This window comes from Theropithecus gelada, chromosome 6, assembly GCF_003255815.1.
Source record: "Theropithecus gelada isolate Dixy chromosome 6, Tgel_1.0, whole genome shotgun sequence".
Lineage (NCBI taxonomy): Eukaryota > Metazoa > Chordata > Mammalia > Primates > Cercopithecidae > Theropithecus > Theropithecus gelada.
In genome coordinates, this window is record NC_037673.1 from 153,853,558 (window position 1) to 153,874,780 (window position 21,223).

The following is a 21,223-nucleotide window of genomic DNA, read 5'->3' on the forward strand; positions in this document are numbered from 1 at the left end:
GTGATTTCCATGAGCCTTCCTTAGCCATTATTCCATTGTTAGCTTAGGTTGTCTCTAACTGATACCTCACAGTTGTAGCACTGACATGAACAGCCTTCTCCCATTCTTTATACACGCTGCAGAGCCCCTTTTGATTCTGTCCCAGATCCTCACTTCTCAACATTCTGGTGGTTTTTCCTTTTTTTTCTCCTTCAGTGTCTCTCCTGCTATTCTGAGAATCCCAGCCCCGTGTTGGTGCTCCTGTCTTACATGTCTTAGTACCTCAGTTAAGTTTGCAGGGCTGGGTGGCTTTGAGACTTGTTCACCCTGGCTTGCTCCCGACCGTCAGAAATCCAGAGAAGCCAGTCACAGTTCACACACCCCTCTCACCGCTGGTGCTCTGCCTGGGCAGTTGCTGTAACTTTCCACAAGCTAAGTCACTACCTGCCAGCCCAGCAAGTAGTCTTAATGCGGCTTTCACATTCTCTGGAGTTCCACACCGGGACTTCCCTGCTGCCTTCCCTCTCTGTTCCCCGCCCTCTTCAATCTGGCCTTCACATGGTTTTGCCACATGGGTAGTTTGTATTAGTGAACTCAGATGCCACCATCGGGCACTGTCTGCTCTTATGCAGAAAAGGATGAAGTTCATTCTGCAGAACAAAAATATACCCACAGAGTGGCTCACTCCTGTAATCCTAGTGCTTTGGGAGGCCAAGGTAGAAGGATCACTTGAGCCCAGGAGTTTGAGACAACACAGTGGAACACCATCTTTATAGACAAATACAAAAATTAGCCAACGGTGGCGTGCATCTGTAGTCACAGCTTCTCAGGAGGCTGAGGTAAGAGAATCGCTTGAGCCCAGTAGGTTGAGGCTGCAGTGAGCCGTGATCATATCACTGCACTCCAGCTTGGGTGGGGTGGTGGGGGAACAGAGTGAGACCATCTCAAAAAAAAAAAACCAGTAAATGCACCCACAGGGGAAGCAACCCTAGCAGTACCCTACTGCATCCTGTTCATGTCAGATGAGAAATAGAGGCACAGAGAGAAGTGACTTTCTCACGGTCACACAGCTGCTCAGGCCCCCTTCTGCATACATTTTAAAAGGAGCAAAACAAGCCAAGCCAGCACTCAAGAAACTGTTAGAAGGGTTGGAATCAAGAATGTCAACCCACTCAGAGGGCAAATTCAGGAAGATTTTTTTTAAAAAATTAAAGTCACCAGCAGCTCTTGGAAACCTTTACATTGTCCTTTCTGTGGAGAAAGAGGTGGATACTTTCACATTCACTACCTGTTCAAGTATTCATCAGATGCCTGTGTTGCGCCACACCCTGGGATACAGCAAGGAGCTAGGAGCAGCCCTTTCTCTCAGAAAGATCTAAATGCGGAAATGTCAACAGATTCTGTTCAGCTCCTGTCTCTGCTGCTTAGCTGTGTGGCCTTAGCGAGCTGTCTAACCTCCCTGTGTCTCTGATTCCTCATCTGTAGAATAAGGTTATTGCAGAGAACTTGACTTGAGAAAATGATGCTTATTAATGCTCTGAGCACAGACTCAGGCCCATAGTAAGGGCTGAAGAAGTAGCTGCCATAGTAATACACTAAATTTCTGGTTGAAATTAGACTTCTATTTCCTGCCTTTATTTGAAGATGCATAGGTGTTTATAATATAATGTGCGTCTCTACCGGGTGTGTGTGTGTGTGTGTGTGTAGGACATATACAGACTTACGTTTTTGTTTTTAAACTTTTCCAGCGGATGTGATTAGTTTCTATGCTGTGTTGCCTTCTCATTCTAGGTGATGGGCTTTGGCCTCTACCTAATGGATGGAAATGTCAGTAACATTTACAAACTGGATGCCAAGAAGAGAATTAATCTTAGCAAAATTGATAAATTCTTTAAGGTCAGCAACTGGGGCTGGGGCTGGGCAGAGGGCTGAGGTTACCAGAGCTCAGATGTCTTTGGGGGAAAGGGATGAAATGAGCCAGGAAACTGTCAGGTTTTTTAAATTGAGCTGTAGCTCCAAAGATCCCAAGAGTAGGAAGAGGGAGAGAATAGAACAGCAGGGCCTCCAGCTGCCATCGATGGAGGCATTTATGCCCTAGAAGGCTGTTGCATGAAAGCCACACATAGTTCCAAGTTTCAGGATTCAGCTGGGATTTGGCTAGGAGGAGGCCCTGTGCTTCTTTTTGAATGCTGCTTTTTTTTTTTTTCCTGAAGTCCCTTGTCACTTAAAGAGGTGCATCCCAGAAGACAGCACCTGCTCTAATCTCCAGTATAAATCAGAGCTCGCAGAAGTAGAATGATTAAAGACTGGATTTTAAATTGGTTCACATTTGTAAAATCACAGGCTCTCACCTGGGGCACCAGGGGCCACCTCCGCTTGCCCTTACCTCTGGATAGAATGCCTCAGCAACGTCCGTCATCTACTCACTCTATTTCAGTGCCTCTGAGAGTTGATCTTTTGGCTCCAGATCTTTAAAAATTTGCAGTTAAACTAAGCCTCTTAGAATTTTGCAGAGGAATCTTACACTTTGGAATTAACTTCCCATGTTCTCAATTTATTCTAGCATTGAGCACTGTGGGCTTGGAGCAAGCCTGAGAGGTCAGACGTGGGAAAGCCTAGATTAATATTCACAGCAAAATTCCTTAGTGGTGTGACATGCAGGGCACTGATTGGGCCTGAGTCCCACTGAATCTTCAAGGTTAAGGAAAAGGAACATAAGTCACTAAGAGGAATCCTGTGCCTTGGCTTTGCTTGTTTTCAAGGGTGGAACTTTTACTTTTCTCTAGAGTTGCCCCAAATGAAAATAGGGCTCATTTTGGGAGACCCTTGCAAAATCTTTCCTAAGTCAGCATGAATGAGATGAGGGTCGAAGAAAGAGAATACAGCCCCTCCCTTGGCAGGCCTGGGCCTAAGTCTGCCTCTGCCACTTAATAGCTGGATGACTTTGGGAAAGTCGCTAAATCTTTTTTAACTCTGAAACTGAGTTCCAAGTCTGGAAAATGTGAATACCAAGGGTATGGGCTCTGTAGGGTTCCCTGGAGGATTCAGTGGGGTTACAATAGATGACTCAGAGCCCTGGGTTGTATAATCCTGGCTTCTTGACTTCTAGCTGGTCTGACTTTGTGAAAAATCACTTAAGCTGTTTAAGCTTCGGTTTCTTCTCTGAAATGGGAATGATAATAGTACAGGCTTCACAGCACTCTTGTATGGCTTGAGATACTGTTTTTAAAGTGCTTGTCGTAGTACCTAGTGTGTGAGAAGCACACGATAAATACCAGCCTCCCTGCCATTTGCCTTGGTTTTTGGTCTGGAGTTGTCTGCCCTCTGGTGTTAGATATTACCATGATTTTAATTGCTTTGAAAGTACAGACTTTCTCAGAAAGACTAACAGCACTCAGACACCTGCTTCTAGCCCAGAATTCATAGCAGCAAGGATGCTTTAAGCCAGGGAAGATTGGAGCGGAAAGGACCCTGCACTGGACAGCCGTCCATCCAGTCCTTGGCCTTCACCCATGCTGTTGGCTGAGTGACCTTGGACGAGTCACTTTGCCTCTCTGGTCTCCATTGCCTAGAACATAGAGTTGGTTGGAGGCAGGGGAGGACCTATACATGACTAGGGTTCCTTTTGGCTTCAGAGTCACATGGTAGCATCATTGGAAGCAGAAACTATGGGTCGGCCCCCAGGCATACACAGAGGCGTGCCTCCCCCAGTGGGGTGGCAGCGAAGGCGGCCGCCCCAGCCCCTCCTCAGCATCTCACGAGCTGTGTTTGCTTCCTTTGCAGCAGCTGCAGGTGGTGCCCCTTTTCGGCGACATGCAGATAGAGCTGGCCAGATACATTAAGACCAGTGCTCACTATGAAGAGAACAAGTCCAAGTGAGTGCCTGCCGTAATGTCTCTCGGCTCCCGCAAGGATGCCCAGCCCGGGCAGGGAGCCGAGGGGCCACTTCAGCCCCTCCTCCCTCCCCAGAGTCCTGGGCAGGTGGATTCCATCAGAATACAGGCGCCGGCCGGAGGGGAGCCGCGAGGGTGCTCTGAGCCCTTTTGTATCCGCCCTTTGCTGCCAGGTTCAAAAGGGCTCAGAGCACAGCCACGCCCCTTGTCCAGCCCAGCAGTGACTCGCACGTCCTTGCAGCAGGACAGCAGGAGTCCACCTCCTCCTCTGGAGGAGTGGCCAGCCCTCAGTGGTCCGGTGAGGAGAGGTGGCGTTGTTCCTCCTCATGCTGATTCTCTCAGGTTAGATGACCGTGTGCTAAGTCCATCGTGGAGTCGTGAATTGGGTGGGCAGCCTCACCTTCAGCCACTTGATAAACCACAATTCTAGGTCATCTATGCAAAGGCCTGGGGTGTCCGTGCCTCACTGAAGTTGGGGGGCTCCAACCTCGGCTGCCCCTTTGGTCTCTCAGGCTGTTAGGGAGGTTCCTTCTCTGTGCTTCTCACCCAGAGTTGTGGCTTTTCCACACAGAGGGGAACCAGCTGTCCTTTAGTCAAGGGTGAGTGTATTGGCATCTTAAAAAGATAGAAATGGAGTGTCCTTGAACTGCATCTGCCTGGAGCCTCTGCAAATGAGTGTCCGAAGGAAGCTCGCGTAGTCGCTTCATCTCCCTGTGGCTGCCAGCGCGTGAGGGGGTTTGCAGGAAAAGCAGGGAATGGGGAATGCTGAACTCATTCCTCACTTTTCCCTGCCTGACTTCTCGACCCGCTGAAGCTGGCTGGGAGCAGAGACTGGGGGAGTGACGGGGGCGGGGTGTGAGGGGCCGGGTGCTCCCCTGTCCACAGGTAACTCTGAGTGATACTGAAGGGAGGCCTGAGGAAGGCTGTCACTGTTCTGCCGTTCTTATGAGGGGTATGTCAGGGCTCCTTCTGAAATACTAAATTCTCCCTAGAATCTTTTTTCTGCCTTGTCTGGTGCTTGTGCTTCATCTGTCTGCTGGGTCACCAGCACCTGAGGGTAGAAGAGGGGGTGGTGGTATTTCTCTTGGGCATGGAGAGTGAAGATGTTCATTCATTCATTTCCTCTCTGACTTAGGATGGTTTTCCTAATGACATCTTTTCACAAGGAGTGGAAAAGAGGCAGAGGGAAGGAGGAAAGAGAGTGGAGAGAGAAGGAGAGAAGGGGGCGAAAGGTAGAGGGGGTGGGTGGAGGGAGGGGCCACCCCCATGTCTCAGAGTGACCCTGGCTTCCCCCACCACATGTGCTTCCATGTTGCCAGGGCACTGTTGGAAAAGAGGCACAGTCACATTCAGATTTCCGCAATCTCAGCCCAAAGGCCCCCCAAAGCCAGCTTCAGCTGCAGAGTGTGCTGTCAGAGTGGGTAGGCTGGTTTTGGAGGTTGCCCACCTTGCTTTTTCTGTGCTTGGATTCCACCCCTTTGTAGCCCTAGAGACGCTGTCTCCCCTCCCTTCTCACATTACTGGTAAGTATTATGGACCAGGTATCTGGAAAGGCCTGCAGTTGGGTCCTAGATGAGGCCAGCCCCAAGGAGGAGGAGGAGGAGGAAGGACTGTTCCACTAGGCCTGAAGCTCCCACAGTGTTGGACTTAGCAGGCTCTCTTGCTGAGGCAGCTGGGATACCATGTGGTGTTACCCAGGGGAGTTGGCCATGTGGGCTGAGCACCAGGAGCAGCTAATGCCTGTCCCACCCAGGCACCTGAGGCTAGGACCCTCTCCAACCCCGTAATTTTCTACCCAGGTGGACGTGTACCCAGAGCAGCATCAGCCCCCAGTACAATATCTGTGAGCAGATGGTTCAGATCCGGGATGACCACATCCGCTTCATTTCCGAGCTTGCTCGCTACAGCAACAGTGAGGTGAGCACACAGGCTGCTGGGAAGCAGGCCCATGGGCCCAGGGCCAGAAGGGGTAAGGAGCAGCCAGGAAAGACCGTGGATCCACGGAACACTGGAGAGTAGGAAGGAGGGAGGCAGGAGGGTAAAGTGGCCAACACCAGGGGTTTTAGAGCCAAGCAGACTGGGGTGAATTCCAGTGGTGCTGCTTCCCTTTGCAAGTTATTCAACATCTCTCTGCTTCAGTTTCCTCATCTGTGAAATGAAGGTGATAACAGTATCTATCCTGAAAGGTTCATTGAGAGGATTAAAAGATATGGCAGATAATAAAGGCATGGTGATGGTTAGTTCTGCCTGTACATGGTAAGTGATGCAAACCATCGCCACGCTGGATGGCAAGAAAACAGAACACGCATACTCATAACATTACCTAAATGTTTTTAAACTACACAGCAATAAATTATCATTGTAAAAAAAATCATTAATATACTTAAGGGCAGATGAAGGTCATAAAAATCTCTACTAATACCAATAAATACATTTCACTTAATTTTTCCTTTTTTAAAAACTTTTTTTTTTTTTAAATGGAGACATGATCAGTGCACAAACCTCAGGAAAGAACACAAATAAGCAAAAAGAGAGAAAATCACATAAAATCCTACCATCCCAGAACCAACGAAGACTGGTATTTGGATGTATGTATTCTTCTGGTTCTCATCCCATACATACCCTCCTAACACATGAATATGCTGTTTGAAAAACACTGATCCTCTGACTCAGATTCCTTTATTACATAGCACTCGTGGGTGACTGTGCACCGACCCACGTATGCTCACTGCTTCCACCATGTGGCTAACAGCCATGGTGACTCTGCTTTACAAACCCCAACTCAGGAGATGCCTTTGATCATAGAGCAACGTACCTGAAATGGGGACAGTCTGACAAATGCAAGGAGTTGTGGCCATTAGACCATGACTTGTAGTCATTAGACTTGTGGCCCACAGGGACCAAGGTCAAGCCCAGACCTTTAGCTTTCTAAACTTATGTACCAATCAATTGAACTGAAGTTACAGGAATAACTTATTTTGAGTGCTAGAGCTCTTTTAAAAAATTTTTTAAATATGTTATTTCTTTTTTAAAAATAGAGGCAGGATCTCATTATGTTGCCCGGGCTGGTCTTGTACTCCTGGACTCAAATGATTCTCCTGCCTCAGCCTCCCCAGGTGCTGGGATTACAGGCATGAGCCACTGCCCCCCGCCAGAGCTCTTAATTCCTACTTACATTTTGGTGTGGTCTAAGAATGAGTCTGGCCAAAGATATTTTTTTAAATTATATGCTCTATACATGTTGATTCTCATTATTCACAGGAGTTCTGTAAAGTGGTCATGAACTCTGAAGTAGCAAATACTAAATTATTGCCCCAAGAAGAAATCAGAGTTACAGCTCTGTGAGCCTCTGGTCACAACATTTTCATCAACTGATCGTTATATAACCTTGTTTTATACGTGCTTCTGTTTGAAGACACTCGATGTGATCTCTACTGTTGATTCATTAGCTGATGACCAACAGCACGATAACTCATGCCTGAACAAAGCTGATCTAGAACATGTATTTTTTTTCCATAAGGCATGTTACAGCTTTCTTGCACAGAGGAACACTATATAGCGCATTAGCTCTAAGCTTGGGGACCATTTTAAATTGAGTTAAAAGCACAAAAATACAGAAAACATGGCACTAAGTAGACTTCAAAAAAGACACTTGTTTACCGTATGAGAGCTGAAACAAGGCAGAGTCACTTTGTCTGACTTCAGCTGGGAGTGGGTGCACGTCTGCAAATGACTGAGAAATCACCATGAGTGTTGATTTTGGGGTTACAAATAAATTTTAACCAGTAAGAGAATTCACAAATACAGAATCCGCCAATAAGGAGGACTGGCTGTATGTGTATATGTGTGTATGTACATATACACACACACGAGTATGTTTGTGCATACGTCCATATTCTGTATCATTGTGGAATATTATATAGATGTTTATCCACTGCCTTTCAATCTGTGAGTCATGTCTGATGAGTTGTGAAATCAACTTAGTGTTTGTGATTAGCATTTTTATATAAGTATAGAATAGAAAATCAGAAGGAATCCCATATATTAAGAGTAAGATTGCTTTGTAAAAAATATTGTTGAGGCTCTGTGTGACGGCTCACGTCTGTAATCCCAGCACTTTGAGAGGTTGAAGCAGGAGGATTCCTTGAACCCAGGAGACCAGCCTGGGCAACACAGTGAGACCCTGTCTCTAAAAGAAAAAAAAAAGCAAAAAAATTGTTGCATACATATATTTAATATCTGTATGTAGATATATGTTCATGAGTTACCATATAGTGTGCACTTCCTACAATGAATGCAGTCAGAGTTTGAAAATTGCTGCCCTGTAATACTCCAGGGTGGTTATGAGTGGGACTCTGGCATCACCACCTGAACCCAAACCTTCAGTGATTTATAAACCACGTGGGCTTCAGCAAGACACTTGTCTGAGCCTCAGTTTATCTGTCAAGGGGATGTAATAATAGCACTTCCCTGCAGTGTTCTTGGGGGAATCAATAAGATAACATATAAAAGTGTCAGGCACATAGACCGTGAGTATGACACTTGATGCTCCCCAGGTGGTGACGGGCTCAGGGCTGGACAGCCAGAAGTCAGACGAGGAGTATCGCGAGCTCTTTGACTTAGCCCTGCGGGGTCTGCAGCTTCTATCCAAGTGGAGCGCCCACGTCATGGAGGTGGTAGGTGTCTCCGGGTAGAGGGCCTCACACTGACCTCTCTTTCTTTGGAATCTGCCTCCATCTCCCTCTAGCGCTCTCTTTTTAACAGATTTATGGAGTTACAATTCACATGCCATACCATTCACCCATTTAAAGTGTAAGTTCGTTGGTTTTTAGTATATCCGCAGAGTTGTATAGCCACAGTCAAATTTAGAACATTTTCATCATTTCAAAAAGAAACCCTGTGTTATCTCCCCTCCCATCTCCCTAGCCCTGAGCAATCTGCTTTCTACCTCTATAAGTTTCCCTATTCTGGATGTTTCACATAAATAAAATCATATGATACGTGGCCTTTTGTGTCAGGCTTCTTTTATTTTGCATACTTTCAAGGTTTTTCATATTGTAGCATGAATTAGTACTTTATTCCTTTTTTTCAGCTGAATAATATTCCATTGCATGGATCCTCCACATTCTGTTTGTCCGTTCATCAGTTGATGGACATTTGGTTTGTTTCCACTCTCCCCAGTACTCTTGGAAGCTGGTTCATCCCACAGACAAGTTCTGCAACAAGGACTGTCCTGGCACTGCAGAAGAATATGAGAGAGCCACGCGCTACAATTACACCAGTGAGGAAAAATTTGCCTTCGTTGAGGTAGGTGAGACTCCCTGCATCTCCCTCTGTCCCTGAGGCTGTAGCTCATGGTGGTTCCTGCGTAGTTCTGAGCAAGAAAACAACATTGGTTGCCCCAATTTGCATGCTCTTCCCTGTCCTCCCATCTAAATTAATTTGTCAGAAGTTACTCTGTTACTCAGAATTGATTAGAAACTCATTCTGTTCTTAAAAATCCAAAGAAAAACATCCATTCCACTGGAAAAATGGGCACAAAGAAACCAACAGAAGAAACAAACACAAATGGCTAAAAGAGGTATGAAAAATGCCCAAAGTTATCAGTGGTCAAAGAGCTACAGATTGGAATAAGATGGGACACAGTGTTTACCATCAAGATAGCAGAGATTTGACAGCTGGGTGATGCCTGTTGCAGGTTAAATTGCAGGAAATAGACATTCTCATGTCTTTAGTGGTCAGTCTACATTTTATAGGCTTTCTGTGAGAGCAATCTGATTACATGTACTCTCGTTTTTAATGTGCATACCCTTTGGCCAAGTTCTTCTTCTGGGATTATATCCCAAGGAAATAAGCCAACTGTGCAGAGATATATGTACATGGGTATTTATCACAGTGTTGTTTATAATACCGAAATATATGGAACAACTTAAATGTTCTTCAATATGGAACCAGGTAAATAAGTTAAGACTCAGGTATATCGTTGCATACTGTGCAGTCTCTAAAAAAGATATACCATGGCTCACGCCTGTAATCCCAGCACTTTGGGAGGCTAAGAGGGGTCGATCAGTTGAGGTCAGGAGTTCAAGACCAGCGTGACCAACATGGTGAAACCCCATCTCTACTAAAAATACAAAAACAATTTAGCCAGGCGTAGTGGTACACACCTGTAATCCCAGCTACTCGGGAGGCTGAGGCAGGGGAATCACTTGAACCCAGGAAGTGGAAGCTGTAGTGAGCCAAGATTGTGCCACTGCACTCCAGCCTTGGTGACAGAGTGAGACTCTGTCTCAAAAAAAATAAAAAGTAAAAAAGATATACCTACGTGGAAGGCTATGCTCAGCATATTGTTAAGTTAAAAAAGAAATAAAGAACAGCATGTCTGTAGTTTTCATGCATACAGGGAAGAAGCAAAAATATATCTAGAAATAAAGATGCATATACACATAAATGTGGATATTTTTAAGTATGTAAAGAAATATGTAATATATCTAAATACATATTATCAACATATAAAAAATAAAACTCCAAATATAGACATTTAGACCAAAAACAGAACAACATATAAAATGATTCCACTTATTCCAAAATATAATATACTTTTATATATTTGTGGAAAACTGAAGGACATAAATATTTATGTGTATACCAAACCATGAACAGTAGTAATTTCTGGAAACAGGACTGTCTGATTTATACCTTTTTGTATTGTATTTTGTTTGATTACAAAATGATGTTTCTATTTGGGAGGAAAACTCTTTTACACTAGGTTGTGAGTGACAGCTATTTCTTTGAGGACCATTTGAAACCTACAGGAGATGAATCTAGAAATCAGGGACCTGGATCCCAGCCCTGGGCCTCTGGTCACTTCAGCTCTCAGCGCCTCAGATTCCTTATCTGTAAAATGGAGCTAATCATTTCTCCCCTGCCCCATCCCAGGGTTATTATGGAGAATCAAACAATAATTGTCAAGTAAGATAATGAATGTAGATGAGCTCTGAAAACTTACAGGGTCATGCAAATGTAAGAGGTTAAAGTCGTTGTCTCTCCAAGTTCACTTTAAAGGACGGAGGCTCAGTGGCATAATTTCAGAAAGGAGAAAAATCATAATCACACTTGACATTGTCCTGAGTGGCCCCAGACCCGTTGGCACTTCCATTACTAACGGGCAACCTGGAAGAAAGTTTTGCAGTCGTCTCTAGAGGACAAAGTCATCCTGAAGCCTATTTAAAGTGAGACAGTCAGAGGGTAAATGCAACTTTATACAACTATTTTTGCACTTATTTCCTTGATAAAAGGGATGCATATGCACTGTAAGTGATTTAGAAGATGCTACCCCAAGCCCACTTCTACCTTCACCTTCCCACAACCTCATATCATCATCCAAGCACAACCACCAAGAACATGTCACTCGATTTCCTTCTAGTCATTACTTTGCTATACATTGAGAGGTTTTATCATTTTTATCTCATTAACAAAACATATTTTTTTTTTTTTTTGAGACGGAGTCTCGCTCTGCCGCCCAGGCTGGAGTGCAGTGGCCAGATCTCGGCTCACTGCAAGCTCCGCCTCCCGGGTTTACGCCATTCTCCTGCCTCAGCCTCCCGAGTAGCTGGGACTACAGGCGCCCGCCACCTCGCCCGGCTAGTTTTTTGTATTTTTTAGTAGAGACAGGGTTTCACCGTGTCAGCCAGGATGGTCTCGATCTCCTGACCTCGTGATCCGCCCGTCTCGGCCTCCCAAAGTGCTGGGATTACAGGCTTGAGCCACCGCGCCTGGCCAACAAAACATATTTTAAAAAATTAAAAAGAAAAGTAGTTCAGTGTGGCCTTTAAAAATAAAACGAAGTGAGAGTAGTAACCTGCCTGCCCCATGCCTTTCCAATCTGAGTCCCCAAATAGGAAACACCATTCAACTTGTTAAGCGATTCCTTGTAGTATTTGTCTCCCTAGTTCTAACGAGACTATTTCTTGGTTTTTCAATTTATGACATTTTGTATTGATTTTCTACTTTGGGAAATGAGGACATAGCTCTCTCCATCCTTCCTCCCATCCCTGCAACATCCCTGCAACATACCTGGTTTCCTTCCCCCATCTTCCCATCTTGGTAATTTTATACTTTTTGGTAAAAATCAATAGTTACCTTATTATTATTATAACCAAGTAACTATTGTCCATCACTGAGCCACATGATCTAATGTGAATACCTTTATTTTCTTGCACAACTTTTTGTTCTTCATAGAATTAGCAATACTTTATTTTTTGTTTTGTTTTCTATGAGTCTATCAAAAAGGCAACCTCAAACATACCAACAAAATGTAAAACTCCTTACAAAATGGTCCATCACCATCATCATTTGATGAGTTTTGGTATTATTCTTTTTTTCTTGGAGCCATTCTTCCACAAGCCCTCTTCTTTCCAATCTGCATGGGTTTGTCTCTAGACCAGCCCAGCCACTGATCGAAGAGTCTCCTATTATGTATTATCTTGAGAATTCCCTTTACCTCTGTCCTGTCTTGGATCCCATTCATATATCTTCCTCTGTGAAGTATTGAGATCTTTTGCCCATTTTTAAAAAATCAGGTTTCTGTCTTCCTATTACTGAATTGTGAGAATTTGTTCCATATTTTAGATTACAAGTCTTTAGTCAAATATATATCACAAATATTTTTTCTCATTAGTGACTTTGCCTTTTCATTTTTGTAAGGGTGCCTTTTGAAGAGCAGCTGTTTTACATTTTGATGAAGTCCAGTTTATCAGTTATTTGGTGGTTTGTGATTTGGGGGTTTCAGCTAAGAAATCTTTGCCTTGTCTAGAGTTGCAAAGATTTTTCCCTTAGAACCAACAGGCCTGCCCACTCCTCTGTGTTTGGAGTTAGTCTGAGACATCTTCATTATCTACTCCTTCCTTTGTCCTGATGTCTCCTAGTTACATCTGTAGCCAGGAGCCCAGATTCTGTTACGATCTAACAGTCCTCTAATGCTTCTGTCCCATTATTTCTCTGCACCAAAACTTATCGCCAACAAAATTGTTGTACTGTTGGTGCCACTGAAAACCATCACCTCCTGAGTTGTTTTCATACCAGTTCTATCTAAAAATGTTCTTTTTCTTCCTTTAAGTTTTAGAGAAAAAAAAAAACAGGCTTAGGATCTAAGCTCATTCGTTCATTTATTTGTTCCTTTTCAACAAAAAATGTGTCTGCCCACCATGAGCCCAGACACTGGCAGTTGGGTGTGCACAACATAGCTGGGCCCTGTCCTATGTGTTTCCAGTCTGGTGTAGAAGGTGGAACATGCCAGTATGGGTGTGATCTGTGTGGCAGTCATGAGGTGGACGATCTGCCACATATCTTTGCCTCTGAATTCTGAATCAATTGAGAAATTAATGTTAGAGGCCAGTGGAGTCGAAGGCTCAGACTTACTGCTGGTAAAGCTGAACTAGATAATGTGGTTTTCACCCAATGCCACACCAGTCTTCCTATGCCTCCTACATCTCATTAAACTTGCCACTGGGTAATAGGCAAAGCAGCTGCATAGATACACGCTTCCCTTCCTCGGGGTGGGCAGGGGATGGTCGTGCAAGAAGTGGCCAGAAACCTAGAAGGGAGGCCACATACTTGCAGGCAGGCAGGTCCCAAAAGAGTGAGCCAAGGTCAAGCCAGGCTCCTCTCATCACACACGCCTGAATCCCAATCTCTCCAAACAGATCAGTGAGTTAGGGTAAGGAGAAGGGAAATAGAGGAGTAGAGGCATTCTCCCCCATGACTTCTGCAGGAGAAATTTTGATCTTATCAACTCAAGCAGTAACTGGCCCAATGGTTTTAAAAACAAAGGTTGTAAAAATTCTTTAGAAAAGTTTATGTTAAAAAAGTTCTATTTGATGTGGTCTGTGGGTGCCTGGTCTATGGAGGGGCCTTCAAAAGCCAGGGCACTTCTCAAAATGCTCAAATGGTAGCCCATGGGCCAGCTGCCATTTGTCAGCAGTGAGCAACAAAATCAAGAGCTCATGCCAGGATGAAAATCAGCTGCATTGCAAAGAATGCTGTTAGTTGAGCTGACATTTGTGTTTTGTAGCAACATTTTCTCAATGAATGAAGCTAAGTGCTGATGTACGTACATTCTGGCACACGTCTCCTACCTAGTCATGCACTGGCACTTTGAGTAGCACTGGCCTTATGCCTCTGGATATCATTCCCCGCCTCCCCTGGCGAGGTGATGATGGGTAGTAGAGAGCTGGGGTGCTGGACATGGTGAACCTGACCCTTGGCCTGTTCCTGCCCAGGTGATCGCCATGATCAAAGGCCTGCAGGTGCTCATGGGCAGGATGGAGAGCGTCTTCAACCAGGCCATCAGGAACACCATCTACGCAGCATTGCAGGACTTCGCCCAGGTGACGCTGCGTGAGCCCCTGCGGCAGGCGGTACGGAAGAAGAAGAACGTCCTCATCAGGTGGGTTTTCAGATACCTTCAGGAGCATATCAGACATAAGTATGCCAGATACCCTTCAGAGAGGATGTCCTGGCTCAGCCACTGAACACCCACGGGTTCTTCCAGCAAGCTCTAGAGGGTTCTTTAGGAGATTGGGCATTTGGGATGAATTAAGCTTTCATCTCTGGAAGTCCATATCCACTGCTATCTAGCTGTGTGAACTTGGTAAAGTTACTGACCTTCTCCAAACCTCAGTTTTCCTCATTTGTAAAATGGGGATTATAATGCCACCTGCTGCCTGTTGGGATGATGAAATGAGATGGTCCACAGATAAACCTAAGCACGTGTAGCATGGAGTAGGTATGCAGTACATCTAAGCTATTATGAAAACTAAGCACACACAGATTTCATAAGACCAATGAGACTCCTGGATAACCAGAAAGGAAAAATAGACATCTTGCCTCACACAAGTTCTGTCTCACTTGATGGGCTCAGAGCTGAGTTCTCAGACATCCCTTGGACATCAGAACCATGTAGAACACTTGTTTAAGCACAGATTCCTGGACCGTACCTTAAATGAGCATGCTTTACAAGCACCCCAAGAATTCAAATGTGGGTGGTCCTGGGACACCATGGCCCCTAGACACACAAGCTTGTAGTGCCTTTTTCCCATGGTGAAACCTGGTCTGAGTCTTAGTTCTTCCTTCCCCAGTGTCCTACAGGCAATTCGAAAGACCATCTGTGACTGGGAGGGAGGGCGAGAGCCCCCCAATGACCCATGCTTGAGAGGGGAGAAGGACCCCAAAGGTGGATTTGACATCAAGGTGCCCCGGCGTGCTGTGGGGCCGTCCAGCACACAGGTAAGCGGCTCCAGGCACAGGCCAGCTGCGTTGACTCAAAGGCCAGCCGGGCTATGGTAGATCATCATGGCTGGCCATGGGCAGTGGGACTGGGAGCCATCGGTCAGGAGGGGCAGGGTTGAGAGGCTGCTCTGGTCTTATTCTGCCATCTTGTTTTGATATAGGAAGGAGGACCACTGGCTTAAGATTCAGGAGACCTGGATTCTAGTCCTAGATACCTGTGTGACCTCGGGCGCGTTACAGATCTCTCTGTGCCTCAGTTGTTTAAACTAGCTAATGGGGATAATACCACATCCACCTTGCCTGGCTATCTTCTAGTCCTATGAAGTATAGATTCCAAAGTGCAGGAGGAGGTTAAAGTGGAATCTATACGCATCTATCCTGTCCCTCTTTAATAAGCCCTGGCCCTTTCCCCTAAAAGTTCTGCCTCTGACTTGCTGTGTGATCTTGGGCAAGCACCTTGAGCTCTCTGAGCTCTGACTATCTTCTCTGCAAAATGAAAACTTTGAATGAGATTGTGTTACTAACAAAATATCCCTTAGTTCCACATCCTTCCAAAAGTGCAAGTGTTGAAAGCCCTTGTCCCCTTAGAGGAAGTCCAGTATTTGGAAACACTCAGAGTTGCCAGCCAGAGCTTCTGCGCGAGAGGTCGCCCGTGGCTTATCCAGAGCAGTCATAACATTACAGGAAAAAAGTCAATAATCTGAGTATCTCCGTTAAGTCCCTGCTACCTACTTAAGGCTAGGTAGTTTCTGGTGGTATTTTTGATGTGCTGGAAAAAGCAGATGGTTCTCATTGCGGGTTTAAGGGTCTCAGAGGCCTCACTTACCATGACCTTTAAGCCTCTCTCTGCTCTCAGTCACCCGAGATGGACCATCCGAGGCCCACCCCCTGACCCTTCTCCCTGTGTGTGTGTCTGTGTCTGTGCTCGGGGCTGGGACAGGGGAGAGGTGGGTTCTTGGCAGGGTCGTCTTAACTCCCCTTGGCTTGACAACCCTCTGCCAGTTTGCATCAATCTCACTGGCTGGTTGTAGAACGCCCCGAGGAAGCGTCTGCAAATAGTTCTGTGTAGTATCAAGGATTGAGGTCCGGGGGACACTGAGCAGGGCTTTCAGGTGTTTCTGTAAGTTTTAAAACATGAGTGAGCAGGAGACAGACAAGGCACAAAAGACACTGGAAAGGAGGAGAAGAGGGCTTAACAGGCAGAGAGAAAAGGAGAGGTGAGGAAGGGAGGATTTGTGTAGATGATGTGAGAGGGGTGGGTCACCAGCAGTAAATCCCCCCTCACCCCCAGCCTCCACCAGGTCATGCCAGGGTGGCACAGACATGTGGAATAGACTCCTAGACAACCAGAGCTGGGAGAGCTCTTAGAGAAACCTAGGCCCTCCCCGTATCTTGCAGATGGGGAAACTGAGGTCTAGAGAGGGGAAGTGACTTGTCCAAGTCACAAGGTGAGTCCCAGGTGGAGGTGGGACAAGAACCCAGGTCTCCTGACACCCACCCAGGGCTCTGGTACGGTCTGCAGGACACAGTAGACATGGGCATCTTGCATAGTTGGGATAGAGACTGGTTTGGTGAATTAAATGCTCTGTTAAGTAAAAGTACATGGGAAAAGAGTTCACCCTCTTATGGGTGAAACCAGTTTTGAGATAGTTAGAGTTGGACATCAATCAGACAGCATCCACAACAGATTAGACTTGGATTCCTCCTTTGAGGACTTGAGAGGCCGTCTTGAGAAGAGTGCTTCTCGGCTCTTAGGGATGATGAGACGGGCCCCCCAACAGGCCTGCAGATGGGGGACTGTCTGAGGCACTGACGGCCACCATGGCTGCTTTCCCACAAAGGAAGCCCTGTGGCAGGGATGGTGGGTCACGTTTCTGTGGCTGCCCTGCCCGCATCAGTGCCAGGCATGTGGTGGGGAAGATCCCAGGGAAGCTCCAGAGGCAGCGAAGACGAACGTGGTTGCTGGGAGGTTGGAGTGTCTCAGAGGTAGCCCCCGGCAGTCGCGGCGGCTTTCCCACCGTATACAATACCTCTTGCTTTTCTCTCTCTCTCTCTCTCTCTCTTTCTCTCTCTCCCTCTTCCCTGTCTCTCCTGCCCTCCCGTTCCCTCTTCCTTCTCTCCTATCTGTGTCTTAGGCCTGCCAGTGGTCCCCGAGGGCTTTGTTTCACCCCACTGGTGGCACACAGGGCCGAAGAGGCTGCCGATCCCTGGTATCACACCGCCTGGCTGGGTGGTTTGGGTACCCTTCTCGAGGAGGCAGCAGGAATGGACTAGCCTGGCTCCTCAAGGCCCCTTCCAGCCCTAAGATTCACAGACAAATGATGTGGAGAGATCTAGATTAGCAAAGAGAACCACCCCACCGCACTTGCATCCTTTGCACTTAAGGCACCCTGTAAGCGGGAGTTAATTGTCTAGTAGCCTCCTGTGTAAGTACCAATGTTAACCCGCCTTCCACCCCGGACTTCAGCAGGCTGTGCAGTGCAGCTGATGCCACCAAGGGGGCGCCATTGCTCAGCCACGGGGTCAAAACGCTGAGGATCAGGAACAGGTGTGGGAGGGGGTTCGTTCTGATCTTATCCCATTTCTCAGTTCCTCAGAATGTTAGTTCTGAAAGGGACTGGTGTGAGAAGGCATCTGGTCCAACCCCCTCATGTTACATGAGACAACTGAGGCCCAGAGTGGGGGCTTTGTTGCCTAAGATCACACAGCAAATCAGCAGCAGTGCCTGGCCTTGAACCCCGGTCTTTTGACTCCCAGTCCAGTGCTCCGCCCATGGCATCTGTGTCCCTCTGGGAAAACAGGGAGTGACTCCAGGGTGACACGTAATGAGGTTCTCCTCTGATATACACACCCTTGGCCAAGCAGAGCAGGGAGCCACCTGCTGTGGCCAGGTCCACCGGCCCAGGGATGCCACGGGGCCCGGGTTGGCCATGAAGCTTTTCACAGTTCCACATTTACTTCTCAAACCATAAACTGGTGCTTCCTTAGGACAATGCTTTTTAAGAGCAGACATCTGCAGAAAAGAATAAATACATAAATACAACACGAAGCAACCTTTTCCCCTGGGGTAGAGGGCCAGCTTCTGACCTTCTCATCTTGCCTTCTTTTTCAAGCTGTACATGGTGCGGACCATGCTTGAATCGCTCATTGCAGACAAAAGCGGCTCCAAGAAGACCCTGAGGAGCAGCCTCGACGGACCCATTGTCCTCGCCATAGAGGACTTTCACAAACAGTCCTTCTTCTTCACACATCTGCTCAACATCAGTGGTGAGCTGCATCCCACCCCTGCTGAGGCATGGAGGGAGGGGACGAAGGGCTCAGAGACACTAAGACCACCAAGCCAGGCATGGCAAAGGGACGTGATCGTTGACCCTAAGGACGTGATCGTTGATATCACCGCCAAGGAAAACACACACACTTTCCAGTGGGCTTTTGGAGCTAGGAAAGGCCAGGTTCAACTCAGCTATTCTGACCTAGCTAAATGTGTCCGGGAGATACCTGTGGCTAATTTGTCATAAAGTCCTTAGTAGAGAGGGATCAAAAACAAGAATATGCACATACAGACACATGGATGCTAGACTTGCTACTCAGCCGCAGCCGAGCGCTAAGTAGTACTTGCTGCTGCCAGCAGGGGAGGCTCTCGAGCTGCATCCCAGTCCTGTGTTCTTCACACTTCCTCTCCTTTTAGTAAGATGTATGTCTAGGGCAGAGGAAGAGTAGTATCTCAGGGACGTGAGTCTTCGTATGTCTGCTGGGATTGAAAAGAGTGATGACTGTAACAAACAGTACATTCTTCTCCATTAGAGAGTAGCCTGGGAAGGGCCTTCAAGGCCTCTAAACTGTATGGGATCTAAGAATTAACACACACAAGAAGTCAAGGAGCCACAATCCAATTGAAAGTGGGCACTTGGGGGCCTATCTTGACACTGACACTGTATTTGTGTAATGAACACATTTTTGTTTGTTTGGTTTTTTGAGACAGAGTCTTGCTCTGTTGCCCAGGTTGGAGTGCAGTAGCACTATCTCAGCTCACCGCAACCTCTGCTTCCCAGGTTCAGGCTGGAGTGCAGTGGTGTGATCTCAGCTCACTGCAACCTCTGCCACCCAGGTTCAAACAGTTCTGCTTTAGCCTTCTGAGTAGCTGGGATTACAGGCATGCACCACTATGCCTGGCTAATTTTTTTTTTTTTTTGTATTTTCAGTAGAGACGGGATTTCGCTATGTTGGCTAGGCTGGGCTCAAACTCCTGACCTCAAGTGATCTGCCTGCCTCAGCCTCCCAAAGTGCTGGTATTATAGGCATGAGCCGCTGTGCCCAGCCATGAGCGTACTTTTCAAGTTTAGGTTGCAGGTTTTCAGGATGACTTTGTAGGAGGGTGATGGGAACTATATGGGCATCTAAAGCTCTAAAACATCACTGCCTCCTCTTCTCCCCCACCAGCCCACAACCACTGCCACTCAAGCTTAACAAATGCTATTTTCCAAGTACATATTAGGCTTGCCTTTAAGTAAAAGAGAGCAGGATCCTACTAATCAATATTAGTACCTGCTACATACCTAACACAGTAACAATAACAATGAACATTAATAAAAACAATGAGAACTAAGGTCTTTTAGTGCTAAGAGTAACCCAAGGCTCATTCCCTTATGCTTTCAGAAGCTCTGCAGCAGTGTTGCGACCTCTCCCAGCTCTGGTTCCGAGAATTCTTCCTGGAGTTAACCATGGGCCGACGAATCCAGTTCCCCATCGAGATGTCCATGCCCTGGATTCTAACGGACCATATCCTGGAAACCAAAGAACCTTCCATGATGGAGTAAGAGGCAGGATTGGGCCAGCAGGTGGCTCCCGGGGTGCAAGTGGAGGGCAGTTTACCAGGGAGCTCCGTTCTTTCCAGAAGGAAGCACTGAGTTGACAAGAAATGAGGCCATGTGCCCCACCACGGAGAAAGCTCAGCCAGACAGAATCATTTAATTCAGCCTTGCAGATAAATTCTGAAGTTTCCCAGGCCAGCTGCCCTTCCTATGCTTCGTCAGCCTCATAACAGCTATGCTCAGAAAAGAGTAATCTCAGGAGCAGGAAGCTTGTATTCTTAACTACCACCTGATGTCTTTTAGTTCCAGATACATGTTTACAAGTCCTGGTTTTATTTGCATCTTGGACTTCTTATTTCTTTGGGCTGACTGTGAAGTAAGTTGCTCCTAAGCGGTGGAGGCTCTGGGAACATCAGAGAGGGCTGAAAGATGGTCTTTTCCTGACTCTGAACTTGTTTCTATTTCCCAAGCAAGTATAAAACTGTCTTCCTTAAGGGAGGTCATTAGTAAGCGGCTGGCTGTGTTTTTCCCTCTTCAGGTATGTCCTCTACCCTTTGGATCTGTACAACGATAGCGCCTACTATGCTCTGACCAAGTTTAAAAAGCAGTTCCTGTACGATGAGATCGAAGCTGAGGCAAGTGACGTGCTTCTCTTTTTGCTCCTTTAATCTTGTTCCAAATTCCGGACTTTTCCAGTCTTTTGCTATTAGCGTGAAGTAGGAGTATCAGTGACTTGTTCTAGGAGAGGAATCTCTGTAATCACGGCCATCAGAAGGCCTGTGTAACGTTTGAGGGCAGAAGTACAAACTGAGACACCCAGCTCAGGACCTGCTGCCTTTCTCTTCCCACCCACAAACTCTGTGCTGCACCATGAAGGGCTTCGTGTGCATGTGTATAAATACCCAAGCTCTGCCCGTCAACTCTGCTCAAAAACGGTGACCCTCAGCCAGACCTAAAACCTATGGTCACACACACCCGTAGTGCAGTCCATCCTCAGAGGGGAGGCCAGATAAGAGAGCAGGTGGCCCTGGAAGAGGCTTGAGCCGCCTGTAGAAGGCTTCTCAGAGCTGGTTCTAGAAGGGGATAATGGGGCCTGAGTGCACATGCCCACCTTGACCCTATGGATTCTTTGCCTGGAGGGAGGTCTACTGATGACCCTTGAAGCTCAAAGTGCAGGGCAGTGGCCTCAGTGACCTAGGTCTGAGGAAAGCACTAAACACAGCGCTGGGATTTTGTGGTTTGCATACCACG

At 46.6% G+C, this 21,223-nt stretch overlaps 1 protein-coding gene across 8 annotated transcripts in view; it reads left to right on the plus strand.

Annotated features, from left to right (window-relative positions):
- The window catches only part of CYFIP2 (cytoplasmic FMR1 interacting protein 2), a 134,122-nt gene that overhangs the window by 40,416 nt on the left and 72,483 nt on the right, over positions 1 to 21,223 (plus strand). For 7 of the 8 annotated variants that reach the window (XM_025389269.1, XM_025389271.1, XM_025389275.1 and 4 more), the window contains 10 exons: positions 1,771 to 1,875; positions 3,763 to 3,854; positions 5,672 to 5,789; positions 8,429 to 8,548; positions 9,054 to 9,179; positions 14,153 to 14,319; positions 15,011 to 15,158; positions 18,275 to 18,428; positions 19,818 to 19,974; positions 20,511 to 20,607. In XM_025389269.1, coding sequence (XP_025245054.1) covers positions 1,771 to 1,875; positions 3,763 to 3,854; positions 5,672 to 5,789; positions 8,429 to 8,548; positions 9,054 to 9,179; positions 14,153 to 14,319; positions 15,011 to 15,158; positions 18,275 to 18,428; positions 19,818 to 19,974; positions 20,511 to 20,607 — 1,284 coding nt within the window. Of the gene's footprint in view, positions 1 to 1,770; positions 1,876 to 3,762; positions 3,855 to 5,671; positions 5,790 to 8,428; positions 8,549 to 9,053; positions 9,180 to 14,152; positions 14,320 to 15,010; positions 15,159 to 17,296; positions 17,372 to 18,274; positions 18,429 to 19,817; positions 19,975 to 20,510; positions 20,608 to 21,223 lie in introns of all 8 variants that reach the window. The other variant, XM_025389274.1, reaches the window with a different exon arrangement.